General features: G+C 43.4%; 1 protein-coding gene across 1 annotated transcript; it reads right to left on the minus strand.

Annotated features, from left to right (window-relative positions):
* Positions 1 to 361: 361 nt before the first annotated feature.
* On the minus strand, positions 362 to 4989 carry TLR5 (toll like receptor 5). Its single transcript, XM_062605707.1, has one exon. The coding sequence runs from the start codon at positions 3984 to 3986 to the stop codon at positions 1401 to 1403; it is 2586 nt and encodes an 861-aa protein (XP_062461691.1). The 5' UTR covers positions 3987 to 4989; the 3' UTR covers positions 362 to 1400.
* Between the last annotated feature and the right edge of the window lie 18638 nt (positions 4990 to 23627).

The following is a 23627-nucleotide window of genomic DNA, read 5'->3' on the forward strand; positions in this document are numbered from 1 at the left end:
AACGACTACCCTAATTGAGAAGGAAGCAATATTTTACTGTAGTAATTTTATCTATAGAAATCCTGTCTACTGGGGCACTGGGAGAAAATTAGATCTGCCAGAGGCTCATCTATATTCAAACAACTCTATTTACGTTAAGTGGATTTTATGTTTCCATTTCCATCAAAATAGTTAAGATAGTATTATTTGTTTGCAGCTAAGGTCAGCTTATAAAACCTCCCATTCCTGCTTCCTCACTAGAGTGAAAAACTCACTGAGGCCATACTGGAATTACTTTGGTAAACTTTAGTTAAATAAAAGTATAAACTGAGCTGAGCAGCACACTCAAGGAGCATGTGACTGTTGAAATGAGAGGTGAAGGTTCTGTAACAGTGAACACAAAGACAGGCTTTTATTAAAATGACCCTGAACAACTTCCTGGAGGCAGATACCTGAACAAACAGTGCTAAAATGATCAGAGAGGTACCAGGAAATAATGAAAAATAGATCAACAGAAGCAAAAAACCCCCCACCTTATAGAACTGATCAGGACACAGGATGAACAACCCAAATTACACACCACTTGTCTGTGCTTTCCCCTCCCAGGGTGTGTGAAAGGTGTCAGGCAGTCGCTGAGCTATCGGCCATGTCACCGGTGTATAGCCCTCATGGCTGTTGAGGTAGTTTCTTGCTTGCTTTTCAAGCTCAGCCTTGCTTCAGCTCTTTGGGGATACCTGCTCCTCTCTGCAAGGCAGGAGGCAGCACAACTGAAAAAGCACTGGGCTGGAACAGCAATAAGTGAAGTAGACTGATGACCCTCGTTTTACTACCAAGCAGAGAAGTTGTGGAGGGGAAGGAGATGAACGAAGTTCAGAGTTTGTACGTTCCAGTTGGGAAGCTGAGGCTAATTGTGTAGGTAAATAAATGAAATGTGTTACACCCATTTAAAGTATAAAGGTGCAAAGCACTGGTTCTACTTTGAAACAGAGCATGAAAAGTTACTGAGTTTAGAAAGGAGTAAGCCGTGAACCCATGGTCTGGCTAGGCCATACATGAAAGCATACTTGGTCACTCCTGTACAGTACCGTGGACTCTATTTAAAACAACCACCTTCTCTAACTGAAACAGACCTGTCAGTAAGTAAATCTGCATTCTTTAGTGTCTGAAGCTGAGCATCCAGAATGTGAAGCATCTGTGATTCATTTCATTCTCCTGAAAACGTGGGTCATAGCCCATAAAACAATTGCACCTTCACATATTTGCTGACTGCTTTCAAGCAGTCTCCATGTTTAGTAGGATTTATACTGAAACAGTTATCTTTCTGCCTGCTTTTCCAAGGAAAGATGAAGCCAACTTCTGTTTATTCCTGCCATGGCACAGCTTGAAATGGGCTATTTAATAAGCCAGTGACCCACACACTATCAATGTGAGAGTGTTGCTACAGTCTGCAGCTCTATACCATTGCCTTTCTTTTGCACTTTCTTTTCCTTCAGAATTTGGCAAGAAAGGTTATTTAAAAACCAGTCCACATCTTGATAATCTTCAGGCCACCGCAGATACTGACTCCTTTGTAAGAAGTTTCGAATTGGTTTGTGTTTCATCAGCTGATATTGAGAAAGGGACCCAACCACTACCATAATGAGGACATCCTTCAGATCAGAAAAGTACCTGCTCTGGGCAAAATTAAAGGCTTCCACACACCACCCATCTTTGAGAAACTGCCTGGTCACAATGCAAATTGTTTTCCTGCTGTTCCAAATGGCATCCCGAATATTGTTGATATGTTCTTCCCCAGGCAAGAAATCTCTTTCCTCAAAGCACAAGGTAAATCTGTTTTTATCAAAATACTGTGAATCCAAGTGCTTCAGCAAAGAATTCTGGACCCATTCAAAGTCATTTTTGCTGTAGCACAAATACGCATCATATTTGTATTCGCTTTTATCTGCTACTTTTGGATGCCTATCTATCACTTTTTTGGTTATAGTTTTATACCAGACAAAACAAATACCCCGGCAGCGAGTAAAAATGATGACTGCCATCAGAAACATTAGAAGAGTGACAGAGGTGAAGACAAATAATGAGAATCTGAGTGTCTGCTGGAGTTCATCTTCACTGCAATCATCATATGTCAGAGATGACAGTGGTACCCCTGCAAATGCAGGTGGGTATACACAGTACCTGTCAGACTCTGAGCCAGCTAGGGTTACGTTGGTTTCATTTAGCCACACTAGTAGGCTTTTTAAAGTACAGTCACAAACATAGTTATTATGTGTTATATCCAAAATACTCAAAGTCATAAAGACTTCAGGATCAGGGGAAAAAAGCTGGTTTCCAGATAAGTTTAGGTTTGTTAGGCTTTGTGGGAAAATCCCAGGAGAAAGATGAGACAATAGGTTGGAAGCTAGATTAAGTCTTTTTAGGGATGTTAAACCTCTAAAAACCTCCTGTGGAAGAGCACTAAGGTAGTTGTTATTCAGATGCAGAACTTGAAGTTTGGACAGTCCATGGAACACATCCAAACATAAATCTCTCTCCCAAACGAGCTGTAACATATTTTCACCTAGATCCATATAGATTAACTGTTTGTTTTTTATAACGTTATCATTTTTCACACAATAGGAGAAGCGATTCTGTTTTAAGAAGATATACTGCACATCTGGAACTTTGAAAAGGATGTACAGGTCACCCAGGTTTGCCAACCAATTTCTTTCTAATTCCAGGTATGTTGCTGCTAGTGTTTTGCCAGCTATGGACATTAGTTTATTGTCACCTAAAAAAGCAGAGGTCAGATGTGGAAAGGAAGGGAGCTTTTTAATGGCATTGTCTCGAAGATCAATTATTTTCAGACTTACTAAGTTACTGAATGATTTTTCTTGAATAATCCCAATATGATTTTGCTGTAGATCAATATACATGACACTACGTAGGCCTGTAAAAGTATAATCGTACAACTCGCCTAAAAGATTACTTGAGAGATTGAGAGTTTTTAGGTTTCTCAAGCCAAAAAATGCTTGCCTTTGGATTTCGTTTATCTTGTTTTTGAACAGGTTCAGTGATTCCAGACTACCAAGGCTTTGAAAGATTAAAGATTTCAGAGAGAAAATGTAACCATTTGAAATATCAAGCAAACGGAGATCACTTCTTGCTAGTCCTGCAAACGTATCCTGATCTGGGTTTTTTAAGTTACTAAAGCCAAATCCAGAACCCATTATATGAAAGCTAAATATTAAAGAACCTATTTGCGTCCCTTTAATGGCTGAAGAGAAAGCTTGGACTTTCTCTGTGCTCCAGCCATTGACACCAAGGTCTAGTGAGGTAAACGTGATATTGCTGAAAGGATTTGGGCATTTGGCCCAGGTTGTTTCATCTGTCTTGTACAAGTAATTTGAATTGAGGCTAAAAAATAAGAAGTGTTTTCCTCGGAAGCTGGTCAGATTGCTCTCACACAGGTTGGAAATCGGGTTGAATTTCAGGTTCACAGTTTTCAAGGCTGTCAGATTATAAAACAAGGGATGAGGCTGAAGTTTTGTGATCTGGTTCCCTGAAAGATCCAATTCTTCTAATGAGCTCAAATCTTGAAAGTAATGTTCCTCCAGGATGGAATCTCCAAGGTTGTTCTGAAACAGACGGAGTACAGCCAGGCTTGGCAAGCCCACAAAAGCATCAATATCCAGTTGAAGAATGCTGTTGTAACCCAAGTCTAAGATACGAAGGTTTGGCAGGTTCCTGAAAGCTTCTTTTCCTATGGTAACAGGATAGACATACTGCATTCCGATTTCCAACAGAAACAAGTGCTCCAGCAGTGGAAATGAAGTTGCAGTCACTTGTGTGATATAGTTGAAAGTTAGCAAAAGCTTCACTGTATCCTTTGGCACAGTTGGAATATCTGTGAGGTTGCAATAATAATATACGGAGACTTGGGCTTCTGAATAACAGCTTCTAAATGCATATACATCACTAGCTAGTGATATTCCAAAGACAAGTACTAGCAGTTGACATAACATCATGGACCTATGTGAAAAAAGTGAAAATAGTAAGCATTAATTCTGTAGTTGGCTATTTATCTATGCAGTAAGTTGCAGAGCATGTTTTTAACAGTTTTAGAATGAAAGACTAATGTCACACTAAAAATTACTAGTGATTTGGCATTTATCCTTTCTCTGAAGTCTAACAGGCATCACCTGATGGGCTGGCTGGTCAGAAGATGGGTCCCGAAGAGACGCAAGCACCTCCTACAACCTCAACAGTGACCCTCCTTTATGTACCTTAAGGGCAGCACCAAACACCAACTAGGTAAGCGTGAAAATCTTGGCCTAGCTATTTAATTTGTGTCATGAAACTGATAATGCTGGTGTGTCAGCTTTATTCCTTAACCAGTTATCCAAACAGGTTTAACAGTTTGGATTACCAAAGTACAGTGCAGTCACCCAGTCATCCCAAAAGAGCTCTTTCCCTGAGCATTCCCTTTGTGAGGGCAGATGTGCTATTTGGAGTTCAGATTGCTGTCCTAATAGCCATGAACGTTTAAAAGGGGGACTCTTTCAGAGCTCCTGGAGCCTCGGGTTAACCCTGCAATCTGGAATTGGCTTATGAAAAAGTAAATTTCCTGAACTATAAATTATTAGGGCAAATTTTTAGCCCTCAAGTAGCTGTTTGTGCACTGCAGTTAAGAAAACCCTTGCTAACTAAGATTGCAACCATCTGCCTCTGCCTTTTAAAAAGCACTTACTGGAATGGAATGAAATGACAACCCAGTTGAAGAATTTTTGTGACCTCCAGCACAATCTGCTTAAAAATCCTAAGTGTAAATCCTTCTGGAACCAAACCCTCAATGGCCATCTAACGTCTGCAAAGTAAATCTACTTCAGAGAGGAGAAAAGTTGGGCTTTGAGACAGTAGTTAAACAGAGGTAAAGCCTGCTATTAGTAGTAGTAGTAGTAGTAGCAGTAGTAGTATCATTACACACTGCTTCTTTAAAGCACAAGTACCAAATTCGATGCAGAACATTGCACTTGAACTAAAATAATCTTATGCTTGTTGCCATCATAGAGAGTGATTTCTGGAAATGAAAAAGTATGACAGTAGAAACCACTATGATAATCCCATTGCATATACCAGGTGAAAGAACTGGCCAGCTCTTTCTATCTGCTAAAGAAGAAGTACAAGGATATTATAATACCATCATCTCGTAACTGACACAATCTCACTGTACCTAATATTCTTGGTGATGTTCTTAAGGTCATACGGTTATACTAAAACCTTCACTTGTAACAGCTGTGACTACGAGGGTGAGCCTACAGATTTCCACCTCAAACACCAAGTGGGACACACATATACCTTGCAGCTTAAATAGGAATCTTGTCATTTTTTAAGACAATTTCATGGGCTTGGGACAGGATCTGATTCTTGAAAGTAAAAGAGATTACGAATATAGGTCAGAATGCTGAATTATGAAGTCCTGGCATTTGAATTTCATTCACATTTTGCCTCACTAAAAAGTATAGGATGTGCTGCAAAGAAAAGCAGATTGCAGATAGTGAGTATCAAAATTCTGTTAAGAGGTTTTAACTGTATCTGTGGGGAACAATTCCTAGTTCTGGAAAATAACTGTGTTTTCTACCCTCTTCTACCTAGCATGCACTGTTAAAATGGGACAGTATAAGCAGTAAATGATATGTTTGTCTTTCTGACTACAGAACATTGTAGGTTATTGAAAAAGACACAACTGAACATAGAGCAGATAATTTAAGATCTTGTTTAATTTTTGCTTTTCTCCTTGCTTGAACCATGAAAACAAGACACCAGGTTTCATTTCACTGTTTGTTAGCTATTACAAAGGTTCTTGTTGACACCATAACACAAGTTGTTTAGCACAAAGAGTTTTAAATTACATTTGTCTTTCAGATGGTTACATTTCCATTCCTTGTGTTTGCTCAATACAGTGGCTGGTTGTTAAAGTATGGGCAAAATCACAGCATCACCAGAAGCAGTGACAAACAGAAAGTACTTTGGAAGTAAAAATTTAATAGACATGTGTCAACCTACCACCATGTCGTGGTTTAAACCCAGTCAGGTAATTCGTTCACTCACTTCCCCCCCTTTCTTGCCCTCCCCCTGCTCTCGGAGGGACGGAGCTCAAAATGATTGAGGTGGAAGAATTAGGAAACACTGGTAGTAAATTTTGAAATGTAGGTTTGTTTTTTATCTTAGAAAATAAGTAAATGGTGAAATATTTCAAGCCACCTTTGCTTTTTACACTTATCTGCTTTTTCATGCTCTTGTAAGTTAAAGAATTCTTTAGCAGTCTCTTAACAGTTGTTACACATCACCTCTGTTCTGGTTTGGTGACAAGGTTCATTTGTAAACTCTTTGCTCCCTCAGTTTCTTCTGTGTAAGTCACTACCTTTTCCCAAAAACCTGGCCTTCCATGAGTAGAGAAGGATGCTGGCAGCAAGTAATGCCTCTTACTGCTACCATGAGGACAGCAAATACTTTTAATTTAACAGAATCCCTCCATGTAGCATCTTATACAGTCCATCACCATTGTACATTAGCACCTAAAAGCTTTGGGGAAGAATACTCTTCCCACAAAATTACCATCATCCCATTCAGGAAGTTCAGGTTAGATGTAAGGAAGAAGTTCTTTACTGTGAGGGTGGTGAGGCACTGGCACAGCGTGCCCAGAGAAGTGGTGAATGCTCCATCCCTGGCAGTGTTCAAGGCCAGGTTGGACAGAGCCTTGGGTGACATGGTCTAGTGTGAGGTGTCCCTGGCCATGGCAGGGGGTTGGAACTGGATGAGCTTTAAGGTCCTTTCCACCCCAAACCATTCTATGATTCTATGCCTGTGCATGGACGTAGAGATGAAAGAACGTGTAAATGCCTCATTCATTGTTGAAAATCAGAGCAATGAAGTTTAGACAACCAGAGCTGATCACGGGAGATTTTGTTTCCTTCTACTATGTTGACGTCAGAAGGGAAAAACATTAAAGGGAAGGGGGAAAGGAGGAAGGGGAGGAAAAATGCAGCAAATGCTTTTGGGATGGGAAGTCCTAAGCAGGGTATGTTTCTGAGCAATGGGAAGAACTTTTGCAACACGGGGTGGATATTCTATCTAGATCTAAAATCAGCAAGCAAGTGCATGCAGAATGAAAATACCCTAGCTCTGGTCTCAGCCTCCTGGGGAAGTGTGTGCCTGGATCAGGGGAGGCTGATGCAAATACTTAAGAGTCATCTGGAACTGGCCGACACTATTTTATTAACTTTTTAAACTCACTTTTGTTAACTTGGTTTTAAATCACCTAGGAACCTCCACTAGTGCAGCAAAAGAGTAATGGAACTGGCAGTACCTGAGAATGGATGTCGTAGTAGAGCCTGTGTATTCCCTAGGACATCCACAGAGGCTGCCAGTAAGCAGGGCCTGAAGTAGCTGGAGAGGAGGACTAAGACTGTGTCCTTTTCAATGTACACAAGACAGGAAAGAAGTTGGAGTCACAATTCTGCCATGGAAAGTTGGAAAGCACTTGCCATTCCCCTTTCCACACCCCCAGCAAAAATGCACTGGAATGCACATAAATAAAGAATGGGTTACATACCCTATTTTTGTCCTTGCTGATGGCTGGGAGTATTGGCTTGCTTTTTAAGTGACTTGAACAGAATATTTCATTCTCAGAAGTGGTTTTGTGCAGCATGCAGCAGTAGCGTGCTTGCTCTCTTCAGCAGCCTCCTGTGCTTCCACCACATAACCCTATGAACCGGCACACACCAGTGGAAATGAACAGTCATGTACCATATGTGCTTATGAAATGAGCAGTGGATCTGCTGTCAGCCATAGGTTTTGGGGAACCAAGCAGCAGAGGAACTGGCTATCTGAGTGGACTCTAGAAAAGACCAGTCTGATGTAATCATCAATAAGCTTTAAAGAGTTTAAATACATTTTTAATAACCTATTGTAGCGACCATGATACCCTCCTAAGCAGACTTTTGCTAGATGACATCTCAGTCAGCCACAGGAACTGTGCAGACTGCTTGAAATAACGCCACAAACGTGAAGCCCAAGAATACCGGTCATTTAGGTGTTTGGATGTGGTTGGTAGATAAAAAAGGTAAAGACAGAGGTAAAGTTCGTAAATTATCCATTATCTGTACCAAAAAAAAAGGTAACTTTTTTGCTTATGTTAATTTTTACAGAAACAAGCAGGCCATTTTCTGTAGGTCACTGAATCACAGAGGAATAGGGTGCATATAAAATAAAGTAAGGTATATAGATAATAAAGCAGCAGTATCTTTGGATGAGTGTGTGCGAATCTCTTTCTAATTGCCGCAAGCCTGCTTTAGGATTAAGGGATAAACAAACATTAATCCCACTGCCAAGTTGGAAGGCCTTTTTTCCCCTGTAGCTCCATAGCTAAGGGTCTTGCTGTTTGGACAGCAAGATGTGAGAGCTCAGTTGGATCTTGCCTGAGTGCTGCTTAACCCTGATGTCCATGAAACACCGCTGGTTGTCACAGGTAGCACAAAAGCTCCCCAGAGAAAGGGAAGAAAGAAAAATAGAACTAAACAACTTTGGGGTGTGTTTCTTGCCTGTAAAATCAATGCGCAGAAGACAGTTCTCTTTTTTCCTCTCTATATGTGAAAACATTAGGCACAAAGAGACAAAGACCATCTTAGTTGTGCCTTAATGGGTTTCTTTCTGCAATGAGATGGGTTTGTGTATAAAAATCACACTGATTTAGCTTAAAATTTGATACGCACACTGCCTTCATCAGCAGTTTACAACTTTTCTGGAAAATATATTTAAGCCAAATTCTATATGTCCACATCCAGAATCCAAATAACTGAACAGAGACTGTTTCATATTCATCTAACCTAAACTACACTGAGTTTACAGCAGTGTTTATGAACAAGGTTCTAGACAGACTGGTGCCACGCTTTTGCTTTCTGGCAAATTCTAAGATTTGAAATAATTCTCTGGTTTCAAATCTAATCAGCAACAGAAGCTTATGTATAGAAAATCATGACATTTCAAGGGTTTTGCTTCTGATTGGCAGATACTAGATAGATTATTGCCAACTTCTGTCCCCCTGTTATGTTCACCAAAGTATCTGTCCTGCCTGTCAGGGATGGACATGTTTACAGTTGTGATATAATGAACTGGGGGTCCTACCCATATAGAGCTTCTGAACTCTGCTTGAGGTGGTCATGCTTTTAGTGTACGGTTGTTCTGGTGTTCTGTGCCTCTACCTGGCATCCAGTGTTACCAACAGAAGTTGCAGGATGTCTTTCCCACACCCCAAACAACAGTCAGTTGTTAAATCCTTCTGGGACAAGGGATTAACCAGTTCCTAGAAGAGTTAGTTAACACCACATCTGGAAGCTGGAGAAGTGCCCTCCTCACAATAGTATCAACTGGCTGCAGGTACAAAGCATATGGTCATGAAAGAGCCACTGGGAAAAGGAAACAATGAACAGGAGGAGTTGGGAACCTGCGTGTGGTGGGTTGACCCTGGATGGACATCAGGTGCCCACCAAAGCAACTCTGTCACTGCCCTCCTGAGCTGGACAGGGGAGAGGAAACAGAATGAAAGGCTCCTGAGCTAAAGGCAGGGAGAGATCACTCATCAATTATTGTCACAGGCAAAACAGACTCGACTTGGGGAAATCAGTTTATTACTAATCAAACTGGAGTGGGGTAATGAGAAATAAAACCTAAATCTTACAGCACTTTCCCCCTACCCCTCCCGTCCTCCTAGGCTCAGCTTCACTCCTGATTTCTTTACCTTTTTGCCCCCACGAGGTGCAGGGGGCTGTGGTCAATTTATCCCACGTTGTCTGTGCTGCTCCTTCCTTCTTACGGGATGACTCCTCACACTCTTCCCCTGCTCCAGCATGGGTCCTTTCCACAAATGCAACCCTTCAGGAACAGGCTGCTCCAGCACAGTCTCCTCTCTCCAAGGGGCCACAAGTCCGGGCAGAAGCCTGCTCCAGCATGGGCTGTCCACAGGGTCACAGCCTCCTTTGGGCATCCCCCTGCTCCAGTGTGGGGTCCTCCATGGGCTGCAGGTGGAGATCTGCTCCAATATGGACTTCCATGGGGTGCAGGAGCACAGCTGCTTCACCATGGGCTGCACGGGAACCTCAGCTCCAGGCTCCGGAGCACCTCCTCCCCTCCTCTTCACTGCCCCGGGTGCCTGCAGGACTGTTTCTCTGACATATTCTCACTGCTTTCTCTGGCTGCAGTTGCTGTTGCACAGTTTTCCCCTTGCTTTAAACCCATCACTTCTTCCTTCAAACCCAATTTTCTTTTGGAAACGAAAGTTTGGAAAGTGTTTGTATCCTTATAGCATTAAAGTTCAAATAACTGATCTTTGGCCACGTTGCATATAAGGTGCTTGGAATGACTCCAGGAAAGGGGTTATATTATCACTCACCCACGCTGACAGGACAAAGCTGAGCTGCAAGATAAAACACACATACAGCCTGTTGGCAGTTGGTGCTGAAATGGTATCTCACAAATTAGCAGCGTGGGGGATGGCTGAGCCAACCAAGCAGTGCTGCAGTAGCCTATGTGAGACTCTGCTCCTGACCTGAGACTTGGTATATCAATGAATGATCACAGTTCCCATCCCCATCTTCTTTTCTCAAGTCCCTTTCTCTTTTCACTGTACCTTGGCTTAGGCACAGATCAAGCGCATCAGCATATAAAGGTGGCTTAACTTCTACATGCTCCATCCCTGGTGGTGTTCAAGGTCAGGCTGGACAAAGCCTTGGGTGGCATGGTTTAGTGTGAGGTGGCAGGGGGGTTGGAACTGGATGATCTTAAGGTCCTTTCCAACCCTAACTATTCTATGATTCTGTTATTAGTATGACCTACTGCATCCGTCCCCTTTCTACATTGCTATTTAGTTTGGATGTAAAGGTAAATCTTCAGTTATCTGCCTGGGCAATTTTGGATGTTAGCTGCCCAACCAGAAAAGTAACCCCCAATCAAAGTCTCAGAGTGAACCTAGAAAGCATGCACAAACCTTATACAGCTCACCCACAATTACATGCCCTATCCCTGGTACATGGCTACTAGTATGGCTCTTCTCTTACTTGGATTGCACTGATCTCTCTGTGGGAACAGAATGAAGCAGACTTGAAACCAAAGAAACAAACAAAAGAGGAGAGTAACCAGAAAACCCCATTGCAAACAGTGGAAACTTGAGTCTGGTTTTTATATATCACAGGGCTGAGACTTCCTCTGAAGTAACTAAAGCAGTTGGGCTGGTTACGTAGGACTTTTGAGTTTTGTGAGAATGGCTCCAAGCTATTGAGGCCAGAGGCTGTAACTTCAGAAACTGGAACCCCAAAGTAGAAGGAGAGGCTAAAAGAAGAACTGAGGAGTTAACTACAGTTCTGCAAAACAAGGGGAATGTAGATTGGATGCAGCACTATCCCAGAGGCATGCACTGACAAAGGGAAGTAGTGGACAGTAATATCAGTTCCTAATTCTGTACTCAACACCGGACTCTAAAGATGAAGTTTAGCTGTGGATTTTACCTAATCTAGCATTTTGGATTTAGCAAACAAAATGCAGCAAGCAATTTTCTGTTCTGAAATAGTTCAAGAAGTTCATCTTCCAACTCCTGCTCAGCAAAAAGTCCTCGCAGCTTTTGCATTCTTGTTTGCACAGCCAAGCTTCTGCAGGAGATGCATGAGGTACTATTACTTAACACACTTTCGTGCTTATGGCCACATGGTTAAAGCAGTTTCCTTGGGTGAGAACCAGACCCAGGCTTCTCCGACTGAGGAAGGACAAGTACCCAGGTCTTCCACTTCCTTTAATGGTCTAACTGGGTGGCAATATCATAGCATCAGAGATCTTTTCTTGGCTAAAGTTTGAAAGAAAATGTCCATGGCTAGTGCTAGTATGGCCTGAACTAGACCCAAAGATGTGCCAAGAAGGCCTGCTTGGGGCCATGTTCTTCATAGTGATCTCCGCAACATCTGCAGTCACTCTGCAAGGCTCCTCATCCTGGGGTGCTCCTGTGCAATGGCTTACACATACTGGCAGCAGCAGTAGAAATGGTGGTGCCACGTGGGTTTATGACTGAAGGAAGGGCCTTTTGGGTCAGATTCTGGGGCCTTGGTTGCCTAAAACCTACTGAAACTCACCTGAATAGACAAATGTGTCTCAATCTCGTTCTTCAGTTCTTGGGTCCCTTCTTGCCATCCAAGTGAAAGAGTCTTCCTGATCAGCTTCCCCTATCTATTTACAATTCTGTAGGGAATTCTGTAGGGAATCTATGTCACAATTCTGTAGGGAATGGAGAGTTATTCCTGCCTTCTGGAGAAAGTGCCAAACAAGGAAAATATACATGTCTAATAACCTAATATCATTAGTCTTCACTCACAGCGACTTTATGAGTCTCTTTCCCAGAGGCTGGTGATATACACAGACTGTGAAGGACTTTGTGTTTGGCACTTGATAAAATTTCTCAATAAAAACCGCCAAAGACCTTCAGAGAGCACCCTTTTTATCTAACAGAAAACCTACCAACAAGGAGTTTGCTTGTAATATTTATCTAAGCCATAAAAAAAGATCTTGAACAATGTCTCACCAAGTCTTTGTTCTCACACCGGCCAGATAAAGGCCCACTGGCTGTTGTGAACACTTGTATCGCTGTTATTATGTGATGAGATCAGACCTACCTACCGAACCAAAAATAAAGCTCCAAGCTTTTGCCCAGGCTCTAAGCCATCATCGTATCTGCATTTGTGCTCATAAAAAGCTGTGCGGTGCAAACATGCTTTTCTGCATGGGGACCCTTTAGCCAATTGCAGTCTAAAAGAGAAACAATTTCATTCATCACATGCTTAATGAATATGCCCCTTCCCACCCCCCAGCCTCTCCCTTAAGTTGCTAGGGTGCTTAGCTCAAATACAGCATTTTCCAGCTTAAAATGAGAAAGCATGTTATAAGGCAAGTGAGTTCCTGTCACTGATGGGGAAAATCTAAGGCAATAAAGCATGTAGCAGCCTGACAGAGCAGAAAGACCACAATAAACAGCCACTGGTTCAGGTAATTAGAAGCCACCTGTGGGACATAATGATCTAGTTCTGTTCATCATCTGGATGTATGTGTTTGTATTTATTTGTTTGGGTTTATATCCCCTCAGATTATACAACGAGATGCAGTCTCACAATGTGGTTCCTCTAGTATTACAACAGCTCTTTGAAAGAAAGCAGTCTCCAGAAGGATGGGAAAATAAACTTTGAAAGCATAGACTAAAACATGCTGTGGGCTGCTTCTTTAGGGGACAGGAGTAAACTGGAGAGGCAGGGGGAGGGTGCTTTAGCCCCACTCCAGCCGCTGGCTCCAGCTCAGTTGTTTTTAGCTGCTAGCACAGTTTCCAGTGCCTCCCTCCCAAGTAGCCCACTGGGACGGTCATTCCAAGGCAGCATCCCAGCCCTGGGCACTGGTCCAGCTGTGAGCCCCAGCTCCTCTGCTCACGTGTCTGGCAGGGGATGGTGAAGGCAGAGGGTGCCTCAGCTAGGCTTGAGAATAGGACCAACAGGGTTTCTCGTGCTCTTCCAGGTCCTAAGGAAAAGAACCTCTTGAGGCTTCAGTGAAGACAGTGACTATTCCTGGGTTTAGTTTTGTTTTCAACTCGGTGCTACGGGTGTTTCCCAGCAGAGATGCTTGTTCAAAGCTGCACAAACCACCCAGAGCAGTCCCACACACCACTCAGGTATTCATGTTGACTTCTTTGGGAACTGTCATGTGGTAACTGCCTGGTCTAGTCTAGAAGCCACTCCAGGCAAGTAGCTTTTCCTTCCTGTTAGCTTCCTTTCCCTCTTAGCTGTAATTTTGGCCTGTGTTTTTCACAAAGTGGATTTAGTCCAGAGATAAAATGCCCCCTTTTTTGTGCTTGCAGGATATTTAGAAGCAGCCAGGATTAAAACTGTCACCTGGGAAAGGTAAGAGTGATAATAGGAAAGGACTCTCAAGAATGACAGCCAAGTTTCTAACTTACAGGAAGCCACCTTTCGCAAACAGGGCAGAAATTCCTGAGGAAGCAGCGTTCGGAGCATAACTCCCAGGGGCACAAGCAGAGCTGCGTGCTGCCTTAGCTGCAGAGTTAAAGCTCATCAGCCACTGAAATAATGATCAGGCATAAGAGAATGGTAATGGTTTGGTAGCTGGAGGTCAGCAAAGATGACTACATGGCTAACCCGAGGGGAAACTGCATGGTTGCCACACCTGTACTCCTGGGACCCAGTCTGGGCAAGTGATTTATTAAGGAACTATTAGAAGAGTAGGGTGCCTAAATAGGTGAAGCCAAATGGGCCATCTGATAACACAGAGCTGTTGGCTTTTGCAAATATGGTTTTTTGCACATACATTTAAAAAAAAAAAAAGGCAATCAAAAGATAACAAGCTGCAAATGTCCAGTGACAAAAGGATCATAAATACAGTACAGGAGAGAGAGACAGCCAATCTGCCAGGCATTTAAGTGAGGTTAGAAACCTGTTCCACTCTTTCCTAGTATGAAGATGTGACAGGATACTTTCTGAATGCATTTGAAACAGGCTTTAGATCAGAATAAATTTTAGTTAGCTCTTCCCTTGTCATTGGAGGGGGAAAAAGTGAAAATTGCCCTCACAGGTGCACTTGTTTTCGACTCAGTGCTACGGTTGTTGCCCAGCAGAGATGCTTGTTCAAAGCTGCACAAGCCACCCATGGCAGTCCCACACACCACTCAGGTATTCATGCCTCACACCCCAAATCCATATTGACTTCTTCTTTGAGAACTAGTTCTCAAAGTTAGGTGCAAACAACACAGGACCTGCTGTGCAAAGGAGACCTAACAAGTGAAGAAAGTAGGAAAGTAGCTAGTATCTAGTTCCTGTGTGAGTTACAGCATGGTGGTAAAGTCCCAGGGCTCACCTGCATGTATATATCCCAGGTCAAGCACTTACCTATTCATTACCCTTATCCAAGATAGTAACTCTCCTGTTACAGTTCTTCCAAATGAGTGAGCAATGTTCAAGGTTCACTAAATCAGATACGTTTTACCCTAGTGAGGGGTTGGGGGATGCTTTTTATGGGAGCCAAGGGAGAGGAGGGAGGGGATCTGCTCTGTGTCGTTTCCATGACTAGATCCAGAGATCTGCTCTATGCCAGTTTGTGGACAGTTTCCATGACTATTGCACATGTTCAATGCAGAAACCATCCTCAGAGAACAGCTCAGAGGCCATTCTGACCCTCCCTTCTAGTTCCTGTCTCTCATCACCTGAATCAACTCCTGAAGTTCTTGCACAATGATTACACAGCTTCGAAAGGAAGCCGAGAAGTGCCAAAAAGAGCCTGGTGCAGTTAGGAGGAAGACTGCAGGTCTCATTAGCCCTCAGGTAGAAGATGGAATTGAACAAACTCTCCCATGACCCAGGTGAATGCTCCTTGCCATAAACCGCTGAACTGAAGGTGCACAGTAACCCTTCATCCCTCCACTTTAAAACAGAGCAACAGCTCCTGCTGCATTTGAGGCTGCCTGCATCAAAGCACCCGTGTGACAGAGCTGGATAGCTGCTGGTTAACTCGGGCACTGCTGTGTACCTCCAATAGCAAACTATTCCATGCTCAAACACTGAAGGCAGGGCTGTGAAACCTCGCTGGCATCCAGTAGGCTGGACACATCGAAGATAAGGTGCAGGTGAGGCTGTGCCTCATCAAACCCTACCTCAGATGCCTTTGTGCCTTTTAGGAACTTTACACCCCCCGCATCGATTTCTTCGTCGTAGAATGAGCGTAACAACCCTTGTCTGCCTCGGGGTGAAACGAATGCTAAACAACATCCTGCCTTAGAAACGCGAAATGCAGCTCTGGTGCCAAAACACCTCCGCTGGGGTGGATAACGCCTCTTGAAGGGGAACGGCAGAGGGTGCAAGGGGAAGCAGCCCGACACCTGGCTGCGAGGATGGGCACAGCGCTGCGCCCCGCTCTGCCCTGCGGCTCCGGCTCCCCACCCGCAGCCCAGCATCCCGGGGACCCCCACCAAGCCGGGGCCGGGGCCACCTCACGCCATCCGCTCTCACCTCCGCCGGCACAGGCCAGGCCAGGCCATGCCGCGCCGCCGACACCGCCTGCGGTCACCCCACCCCGCAGCGGGGCGGAGCGGAGCGGAGCGGTCGGGAATGCAACCGGGGCGGTAGCAGCGCCGGCCGTAATGCAGGGGCCGCAGGGACAGGGCACGCTCCCCGGGTGCTCCCCATTCACACAGGGACCGTCGGCTTGAAACACAGCCTGTGTGAGCAGGGGAGGTGTTGCGGTGCGTGTCTTACTGTGCCGCTGGGCTCACCCAGCGTGAGCAAGAGGCAGGTGAAATGCATGAGCATTTCCCACAGGCTCCTTCTCAAGCAGGTTCCACCCGCACAAGAGAAGCGCTGCAATAAGGTTGTTTCTGGAAACACGTGTTTCATACCTTGCATAGGTGATGGCATTACGTTCCTTTATGTCACGAGTCTCAGTTGGAATTAACATACTAAATACCAAGAATTACTTGATTTTTTTTCTCACCTGGATTTCACAGCCCACAGGGAAAGCTGTGATCTCCTTAATAAACCCCCAGTGTAACAAAAAAAAACCCCAAACAACAAAAAAACAGCCAGTATGGGGGGTGTTGAGTGTGTGGAGAGTTATTAGTGCTTCAGAGAGCTTTGGTCAAAGCAGTGAGCTCAACAGTTTGTCCACAGAGTGGATAGAATGAGAAAAGATGAATTTCTACATGTAAAAGATAATTGTTCTCTCTTTGTGCATAGAAAAGGCTCCACACCAAGCCTCTGCAAGTGTTGGGGTTTTTTTTCCTGGTGTTGGTAGCATTGATTTTGCTTTGGATGCGCTTTTGTGAGCTTCATTCCTAGCAAGACTGCAGGGTTTGGAGAGGCAGGTTCTTCCATTTATGTGCCTTTATGTGTGAAACGGTTGAGGTGTTGGGTAGTTGGGGCTTGCCAGCTGGAGCAGGCAGCCCCAGAAGCCAGCTTTCACAGTGGCCACAAGCAGGAAAGGTTCTTCAGGTGCTTACTTCTGCAATGCCTTGGTGAGCAAAAGCCAGCACCATGCAGAGGTGGGGTGATGTGGGGGAATGAATGGGGAAAAGCAGTGATTATGTGGATATGGAATGGAAAAAACACACCTGGAAGAAGAAGAAAGGTAGAGGCAGCAATAAGGAAGCAGTGGCAGGTAAATTCCTCAGCAGGATGGAAATCCTCTCTGGCTTTATAACACCAGCCACTACATACCAAGAAGGGGTCACGCAAGGAGAAACCAGGCTGAGGGGTGCAGCTGTGCACAGGAGCCAGCTTTTATGGGCTTTCCTCAGTGTAGGCATTTTGATCTGTAGGTGCTAACACCAGCTCATTTCAGCCCAAGCAATGTGAAAATTCACGTTGGCGGGTGGCTCGGTGCTTGAGCTGTTTCTTCAGGTCTTTTGCAGGTGGGAAGGGACGATTTATCTCTGTCTATTACCTCCAGTATGGCTGACCCTCTGATGTGCACTTAATCTGACCCAAGGCAACTGTAAGTGGCTGGTCCTCTGCTCGCATTCTTACCCTGTATATGGGTAATAAATGTGAATGGGTAGAAAATGGAACATAATGACCCTCAGAAAGGTCATTATGTTCAATTTTCTACATTACCTTATAGTAAGTAGAATACTTAGGCTTACTAAAGAAGTTAAGATTGAATGATAGATCTGTAGCTGAAGTGATTTATTGGCCTGTTACTGTAATTCTCAAAGAGCAATCCAGGAATGAAAGGGGGGAGGACAGGGCTATCTTTATATAAAAAAAATACTGCAATTTAAGTGTTCATTTTGCATGTGAGTGCAATGTCTGGAAATCGGTGCTGTTTGGGAAAGTGGCTGCTTCTAACCTAACCCTTAAGCACGCTGCTTCCTGGCCATGCCTGCGAGCAGTGAGCTGGGGATTTAGTAACATTGTATGGGAGACATAGCTGCCTAAAGCATTGCATCTACAAAATACATCATGTTAACCAAAGCATGATCTGATCTGGACAGCTGGAAATGCAGAACTGAGGGTCATATCTTAAGATTCACCTATTAAATAAAACTGGGCTCCACTCCAGCTCTCAACTTATTGGAATTACTTGCTTAAAGCAGCTCTTGCTCACAACTCCCAAGAAGTTGTAGACCCTCCTCCTAACCCTCCACTCAATGGTCAGTTCGCTCCTTCTGCAGCCTTTCTCTTCCTAATAGGATCTGAACTCTGCTTCTGTCCCAGGTGTCCCCTGGCATCCAACCAGATCATGAGAGGGTCTGGACAGGAAATTCTCACTGTTCTGCTTTGCATGGAATCGATTGGGCCAGAGGTGACACCAAAGTGCCTGTCTTCATGCTAATCTGGGTTATGTACCTTTAGTTACTGGTACTTATGTTGCTCCCGTATTAAGTTCTTATAGGTGATGCGTGTATATATAATTTAATGATGGCAATGCACCTCTGTTTGCCTGTGATGTATTCTACTTACGTTAAATCACAGGAGAGATTACAACACAGGCACTGAAACAATAGGTTGAAGGCCACTGAAAATAGGGCTTGCATGTCTAGAGAGAAGTAATTTTGCTGAATCTGGAATACTGTGTTTAAATGAAACACAGGAGATGGGACAAAACCAAATAAACCAGTTTAGGAAAAGTCCTGCAGAATTCTGTCAGGTCAAATGGGATAGTGGGGAAGTGTCTGGAAGCACCCATTGTTTTGCACAAAATTACATGGTAAGGAAATGGTTGTGATACTTATGCTCAAATATATAACAGTAATTGTCTGTTGGGTCCTGCTTCTCTCTTTTACTTACAGTTCAATAGATGGAACTGGATACCTGAAGTTCAGCATATTTGCAGGATTACTCTCTGCTGTATTTAAAAGGAAAGACAGGGAGTCTGTGGTAAGTCTCATTTCTCCTGAGCCTACCACTACAGCACCTCTTTCCAGGTGGTGACAGCAAGAACCAGCCTCAGGATTTAGACATACTTGCCCCTGGTTTACACACTTCTCAATGCGTGTCTAATGTGAACACTTCATTTATAACCCTGTTGTTGTAGCTTGTTGATGGAGGTGGGAAACACCTAGGGGGTTTGTGGATCCTGTTAGCTTGGGCCTCTGTTTGCCCACATACATAAAAGATTGAGATACTTTATATGGACTTTATACTGAAGTAAGGCCTAGGAGCCAATGACAGCTTAGGTGCCAGCTAAGCCCGTTTCAGATTGTCAGTAAAAGCTTTAGAAGTGGCTGCTGCAGCAAGTAAGCAGGGCTGCTGTCCTTTCGTGGCTGCAGTTTTTGAGCATCTCTTTGTTTCATGTACATTTCAGCATGGAAGCAAGGTATTCACTGCTGCTTGTTGTGCTGCTAGCAAGTGGTCAGGAATTTACAGAAGCATCTTTTGCAAAAGCTCTTGCCAAGTTGTGGTTGTTGAAAATCCAGCCTGGAACTTTAGTTTGGTGCCCTGACTTTGATTTCTCACAAGCAATGCTCGCCCACTATTATTACAACTGCAGACTTGCTTCTGGATTAAGTCATTTTGATTTGGTTATTGAACCCCCCCAAGTTTAAAATGTGTAAATCACAGAACTCTATAAAAGGTGCCAATATATTCAGCTATTGTGCTGCTTGTAACTCAGAGAGAAGGGAAGCAGCTGTCTGTTTCTGCAGCCGCATTTTCTGTAGCGCTGTTCTGACATCTTTAAGTGCCTTCCTGCAGAGAGGGAGTAATGTCATTCCAAATGATGCAGATGAGCATGATAGATTTGGGTGGCAAAAGGCAAACCTACACAAGCATCTTGTGTTGTTCTGTCACTTGCAAGAAATGATGCAAACTAAAACAAAAGCTGGCTTGCTGTCAAGGTGTCTGTGTTAAGCAGAGAGATGTTTGTTGCTCCTCCGTTACCTTCTGCAAGTCCCATACACAGGGTGAGCTAGACACCTAGTAGATACTGTAATGGATTAGGAAGGAGGGAAAAGAAAGTGTATCCTCTCCACTCTCCACATGAAACCATCAACAATTAGGAACAATTATGCACAGAATTTTACCATGTCCTAGATTTATGCAGCTGCTTGAAATCAAGCATGTAGCTACCTAATTTTAATCACATTACTCATTTCAAGAACATACTATATATGAAGGTTTTATTTATGGAGTGTCTGTAAATGCTTTAACAGATTTTGTGACAAATAGTTATTTGCCTCATATTTTGATAAGGACTGCAACAGGTCAATAGGCTATTTATTGCCATGGTTTATCACCAGCTATGATGTCTTCTACTGATGTGCTTGTAATATTTCCAGTGTATCCCATTCCCTTTTAAACATACTAATAAAAGACATTAATAATGTGCATTCTTTATAAGCCCCCTTAAAATGCAACTGGGATATAATCTTTATTGAAATGAGGCCTGAACAGGTGCTCACTTGTATTTAATGGAGTGGATTTAATAGTGAAAAAATGTGCTTCCAGCCAAAAACCAGGCCCTTGTGTGTGCTGGTTGTGCAAACAACATTTGCCAGTTGCAGTGAACTCAGACTATGAAATTCTAATAGCCACTGAAGCTTATCTATGGCAAAGGACTAACGCCTCCTAAATTAAGGTCTATAATTGCACTCTAGTGATTAATGCATCAAATTACTGATTTCTTACATGTAAGATACTTACCAAATCTGTGTCTTATCGTACCTCTGGGCTCACCTAGTGTGAACAAAAGGCAGGTGAAATACATGAGCATTTCGCACAAGCTCCTTCTAAAAGCAGGCTTCCACCCACATAGGATCAGCACTGCAATAAGCTTGCTATTTCTGGAGACACGTATTTCATATCTTGCATAGGTGATGGCATTAAGTTCCTTTATGTCACGAGTCTCAGTTAGAATTAACATATTAAATACCAAGAATTACTTGATTTTTTTTTTTCCCCCACCTGGATTTCACACCAAACATAGGGAAATCTGTGATCTCCTCAATAAACCTCCAGCCTAACAGCAGCAACAACAGCCAGCGTGGGGTGTGTTGAGTATGTGGGGAATTACTGAAGTGTTTCAGAAAGCTTTTGTCAAGGCTGAGAACTCAACAGTTTTACATGTAGAAATTTAGCCTTTCTTATTCTATCTGCTCTGTGGACAAAGATAATTATTCTCTCTTTGTGCATAGTGAAGGCTCCAGAATGAGCCTCTGCAAGTGATTTTCTTGCTGGTGCAGGTAGCATTGATTTTGATTTGAATGTGCTTCTGTGAGCTTCATTCCTAGTGAGACTGCAGGCTTTGGAGAGGCAGGTTTTTCCATTTATATGCCTTTATAGCCTTGGCTACCACTGAGTTCAATTACAAATATGTCTGTGTTAATTTGAGCAAAGGAGACAAGCAAGACCAGTAAGGTTTAACTGAGCAAAGTCTGATCAACTGAAGAAAGTGCTTCATCAGTCTCAACATAAGAATAATTCAACATCTTACATTTTAGCTTGAGAACGTCCATGTTTTCATTTTAACACACGTTGAAGCTGGTGTCATCTGTTGAAATTAGCACGGTTGGATCTCGGCAAAAAGGCTCAGGGCTGTGCTTTCCCTGCTTTGGATTCTTAAAAATAAGGTAAAAACATGCCAAAGGATAATGTCTGAGTGGGTTATACGAGGAAAATGTAATCCCAGGCTTGAAAATAAATACATAGATCAGTAAAAAATATGAAAGACAGCCCTGGATTGTCTGCCCCCCACAGATGTGGAGGGCAAACCCCTAGTTTGGGCTCTGCTGCCAGGCCAGCCAGATGCAGGGGCAGCTTCCCCTTGGGGACACTCAAGAGTAGGAGGAGACCTTTGTTTAGGCAGCACCCGCTGGCCAGGTGGCTGTTCCCTGTATTGTGCAAATAACGTGATTTTATAATAACTAAATTAACTATCTAACCTTTCAAACACTGGGGCTGTAGTAAAATGGCCTGTGACAGCTTTCATGCTATTGCATTGTCTGCTATTTGTATGTGACTGCACTGGTGTAAGCTCAGGTCTATACCCACAGAACCCCCTGGGAATCACAGGGCACATGCAGCATGAAGTAAGACAGGAGACAGCCCCAAGAAATAATTCCTGCAGCGTTAACAAAAAGGGAAGATGAAAGTTAAACAAAACTCACGGGTAACACCAAAGGAAATGTCCCTTGAAATTGAAAGCTGTACATGCTGACAATATGCCAAGGTTCTGCATGCAACTGGGGTTTACAAGTCAGCGCCTCCACAACAGCTTCACGCCTCCTGTTGCACTCAAGACATCTGTCAGTTAGCAACAGTGCATTCAGCTGACAGGGCTGGATTGCTCCATTCTGACCACTTCTCCAAATGTGAAAATGACAGATGAATTGCAACATGTCATGTTGTACTGCTCAAAAACACAAAGCATGAGGAGAGCATAAAGACAGCACATCACTTCTTGCGCTCCCAGGAATGTTAACCTAAGAATCTTCAAAGTGTTTTATTAACAAAGCATATAATAGAGAAAAAACGTTTGCTTCTTCATACGGGAAGATTCCTGCAGGCATCAGAATAATAACCTAAATAAGTCTTTATACCAGAATACCAGGATAGTAAGATACAGCAGTTGTGCTGCATCTCATTCCATCTCACTTGATGCCTAGTGTAGCCAAGCTTCAACCAGTGCTGCTTCCACTCCTGCTTTTATGCCGGGTAACATGGAGCAGGATGTCACACTGCTTCTGGCTTCATCCCTTTCTGACATGAAGTGTGTTTCCCTTTCGTATGGCCTGTGTTCTCCCTACCTGTTCTGGCTTGACAGCAGGTTCTGCTCACTGTGCTATCAGCACAAGCCCTAAAACACTGCTCTTATCTACACCTGATACTGCTATGGGAAGTGCTGCCTAAGGAAAAGAAAGATGCTGCAGAGGCTAAGCTTCCGTGACTCGCTGCCTGTGAAGCAACCACCACCTCACAAATCACATTTGCCTGAAAATAGCATGAAAATAGCCCCACGGATTGCTGGTATTTTTCAGTTTCTTTGTGCATCTGAGACAACTTTCTGTCTAGTCACATTTGTCACTAGTGTTGCTGGCTAGCTCACCACTAATCGTACTGACGGAGCTGTGTGAATCAAGGCCCAGTACAGATGGGCCACAATAGCATAAAGTTGGGTCTCTTTTGTGCTAGGTTACATGGTGCAAATCCAGTAACAGCCTTAAGCAGTGAACAGCTGTTGTTTCTGAGAGAGCAGAATCAATTCTTTATGACCGTGCCAATAGGTAAATATACTCAAGTAGAGTGTTTCCCAGTTATCACAGATTTGTGCTTTTGAAGTTCTTTTGCATTTCCTTCTTGGAATTACATAGAAACAGTTGGTTTTGGCATCTGCACGCATGAGTCCATCTATATTTGATATTTATTCCAATCTGCTTGGCATCAGTTTCCCTGCAAGCTTTTGCATGTACTTACCTCTCTCCAGAGTCATTCTTCATTTCTTTCTCTCTGGCCCTACTAATTAAAGCAGCTTAGCTCATTTTCCTTTTAAGGTCCAAACTCACCTCACTCTGTAAGAGAAAAGCACTCATCAAACGTCAAAGGTCTTCAGACTGTTGTGTTTGTGTTGCAGCCTGTGATGATTGC

The sequence above is a fragment of the Pezoporus occidentalis genome, unplaced genomic scaffold, assembly GCF_034315485.1.
Source record: "Pezoporus occidentalis ecotype Australia unplaced genomic scaffold, CSIRO_AGI_Poc_V1 ctg93, whole genome shotgun sequence".
Taxonomy (NCBI): Eukaryota; Metazoa; Chordata; class Aves; order Psittaciformes; family Psittacidae; genus Pezoporus; species Pezoporus occidentalis.